At 42.2% G+C, this 3,239-nt stretch overlaps 1 protein-coding gene across 1 annotated transcript; it reads right to left on the bottom strand.

The window, feature by feature from the left end:
- Positions 1–1,857: 1,857 nt before the first annotated feature.
- On the bottom strand, positions 1,858–2,857 carry LOC131008074 (uncharacterized). The gene is made up of 2 exons (XM_057934974.1): positions 2,531–2,857; positions 1,858–2,418 (listed from the first exon to the last, which is right to left on the bottom strand). Exons 1-2 carry the CDS (start codon positions 2,855–2,857, stop codon positions 1,858–1,860), a joined length of 888 nt encoding a protein of 295 aa, XP_057790957.1.
- Positions 2,858–3,239: the final 382 nt, after the last annotated feature.

Raw genomic sequence — 3,239 nt, forward strand, 5'->3', positions numbered from 1 at the left:
CGAAGAACCTTGGGGAGAGGGAGAAGGCGACCGCGAGGGTTGGGGAACGGAAGTGGAGGCCATTGCCGGAATTTTCAAAACCTAGGGTTTCTAACACGCTCAATCAGAGCACCAACAATTATGCAACTACTCTACAACTAATTACAGATACCAGGAAAGGGAGTACGCGATTTACCTAAGGTCGGGAGTTCTTTAAAGTCGACGGAAGGGACTGGAACGGTAGTGTCGCAGAAAAATTGCCGAAACAGTAAGAATGAAATCGCCAGAAATAGAATGAAGAAGATGAAGGAATGAAAATTCAAAACTGACTAAGTAACGTACGCGGGCAACTACCACCATACGGGATGAACGACACGTGGCCCTAAAAAAGCAATCAAGGGTCGAGGATTTTTGCGGGGAGGCGAAAGGACGCGAAGGCTAAAAAAGTAACCTCAGGATACGGAAAAAACACTGTAGAAAGGGCAGTCATTTAATGCTGATGACGTCATCCGCGCGAGCGAATCCTCTGACTAGTTGCACCGTTCCAGAGCAAACTAGTCAGACCAGAGGGGGGAGTAGCAAAAATCCTAAAGACAAATTTCAGCACTTCGATTAAAGGGATAAAACACGCCATCTCAGGAGAAGGAAATCCAACTTGGAATTACAATTCCAAAGTCAAGGGGAAACTGTTTATCTTTGCTTTCTTATAATATTAGAACTCTTATGTCTTCATGATTTACAGGGATCAAGGAAAACAGCACAGCATTAGCTTGGACAATACTTCGCTGGTTGAACAAGAAGAATACCCGGTTCAACCAGACTAGAGGGGGGAGTAGCTGATGAGGAGTAATATATGAAGAGCAGAGGAATCTCTGTACCAGTGGAATCACGGGGAGCAGCGAGGTAGTTTTCATTCGAAGAATCGTACCCGTCGGAAGAATCATCCTCGCCAGAGGAAGCGCACCCGCCAGAGGAACCATCCTCGCCAGAGGAATCATACTCGCCAGAGGAATCACACTCGTCAGAGGAATCACACTCGCCAGAGGAATCATACTCGCCAAAGGAGTCTCGCTCATCAGAGGAGCCACACTCGCCAGAGGAGTCTCGCTCATCAGAGGATCCACCTTCGCCAGAGAAGCCACTTTCGCCAGAAGGAATCAGCAGAAGCACGGTGAAATCTCCCGCGTAAAGACGAATTTACTATCATACCCTCGACCACGCAAGACGCATGCTCCATCGACGAAATTACTGTCTTACCCCCCATATGTAGTCTATAAATAAGCCATGAACTCGTGCTTTGTAACCTACGCTATCATTTACTCTCAATACAACAATAGTTTTCTCTCGTGTTCTAGCATTCCAATTCCGTCTTTGTTCTTCCTCGATCGATCAAACTAGGTATAGTCCACGTTTCCTCAATAATCTACCGAAAATTCTCTACCCATCTTTCTAAATCTCATCAGAGTTCATGCCTAAAATGATGATTTTTGTTTTTGTGTTAGTTTTTGTGAACTGTTAAGCTTTAGTTTGGCCAACTGAACTCATCTTTGATTCGAGTATGAATAGATGAGTTTGAGGCCGCCGATCGTCATTGCCCCTGTTTGCTTACCACTGATTGTGTGTGATGGTTGATGGTTGCTATATTCTGAACTTTAAGTGCCTAAAATGATGCAGTGTTCCTAAACTTTCAATCATATTCATGTGAATTTAAGCTTACAAAATGAGCCATCTGTCTATACAAAAAAGGATTTCACTTTCAAGCACATTCATGTGCATTCTAGCTTACAAAAAGAGTCATCTGTCTATACAAAAAGGATTTCACTTTCAATCACATTCATGTGCATTTAAGCTTATAAAAAGAGTCACCTTGTCTTCATCCTAGGCTTGAATTGTTGTGTGGTGAGCCTCATTTCCAAAACCCAGCTGTAAATTGATGTCCTGCATGCTTTCTGCTTCCCCTGACTCTATCATGTGCATAATACACTGCTCGACAAGATCTTTGTCCACTTCCATTGTGAGAGGGAGGACATTCTGCCTTATTAGAGCATCTTTGCTCATATGGGGCAGTTTGTAAGCATTATGCCCCTTCATCTTCATTGTTTCTATCATGCAGCCTTGTAGTGATAAGAAAACCTTGTTCAATGCTATTGGACTGAGATCCATGAAGCTATTGCATACTGCATTAACTAACTGATCCACTGTAGTGCAAACTGTCTCCTCTTGAATGCTTTGAATTGCTCTAAACCACCCCAAGTCATTGACATTTGTGTCAGGTGAGTTGGGGGGTTGTTGAACAAGTCTAATATCAAAGCCATTCTGAGAGGCAGCTTGTGTGAACTCTATATCTGAATCACTTATATGTGGCTTTGCATTATCTTGTTGAATGTAGATCAACTTTGATGCACCTTGAGGCCATTTGTTCATGATAGCTGGAATAAGCTGAAAAAAGCAATAACTTGAATAAATGAAGGCTGCATTACACTTTGCATACTAATTCTATGACATAAAGTACATTTTGGCATTGCATACAAGTCCTTGTGTGTCTCCATACCTGGTTGATAAAACACTCTCTCATCACTGCTTGAGTGATTGACTGAATTGCTTTAGTCTCTGGTGTCCCTGCATTCTTATTCTTGCTTCTTCTCTGAGCTGGAATGACTTGTGTGAATGGGAAAATACCAATTTTCCCATCAAACAAAACATTGCCATTCTCATCAAAGAGTGGCCTGCAAACTGCACACAAAAACATCACCTTGGTGATGAATTTTTTACTCTTACAGCCCCTGTAAGGTTCAGGCTCCTCTTTTGTGAGGTAATATCGATTATTTTCCTTTGTCATGTAGAACCATTTCTCATCTACGTGCACTACATTATGCATTGTCTTAAATTTCAGAATATTTGCAATCCTATCATACTCTAAGGCTTCAAGAGAAAACCTTAACCTCAGTAGCTTATTAGGGGCAGTGAGATCAGGCTTTATGGCATTCGTATGCACTCTGATTAGGCCCAAATGAACCCAACGTCCCACTGTGCTCTTGCTAACTTGTATGCCAACTGCCAATTTTCTGATTGTGCCTCTTCTACATAGCTCTAGAGCTTGAATTTGTGATATGTCTATCTGGACTGTCTTCCTCAAACGTGGTGTGAATCTTTTTTTTTTTTTATGTCAAATTGATAAGTTGACCTTATTGTTTTTGTTTCTTTGCTTCAGCCCACAATCGAGCGACAGTTTGGCGCCGTAAGTTGAATTTGATGCCGGC

This window comes from Salvia miltiorrhiza, chromosome 2 (genome assembly GCF_028751815.1).
Source record: "Salvia miltiorrhiza cultivar Shanhuang (shh) chromosome 2, IMPLAD_Smil_shh, whole genome shotgun sequence".
NCBI classification, from domain to species: Eukaryota; Viridiplantae; Streptophyta; class Magnoliopsida; order Lamiales; family Lamiaceae; genus Salvia; species Salvia miltiorrhiza.

Bases quoted from the DNA above. Each gene is read 5' to 3' on its own strand.
- LOC131008074 (XM_057934974.1), bottom strand. From the start codon at position 2,857: ATGCATAATGTAGTGCACGTAGATGAGAAATGGTTCTACATGACAAAG. The intron at 2,419-2,530 runs GTATGGAGACAC...TGCTTTTTTCAG, and splicing joins GAGAGTGTTTTATCAACCAG to CTTATTCCAGCTATCATGAA.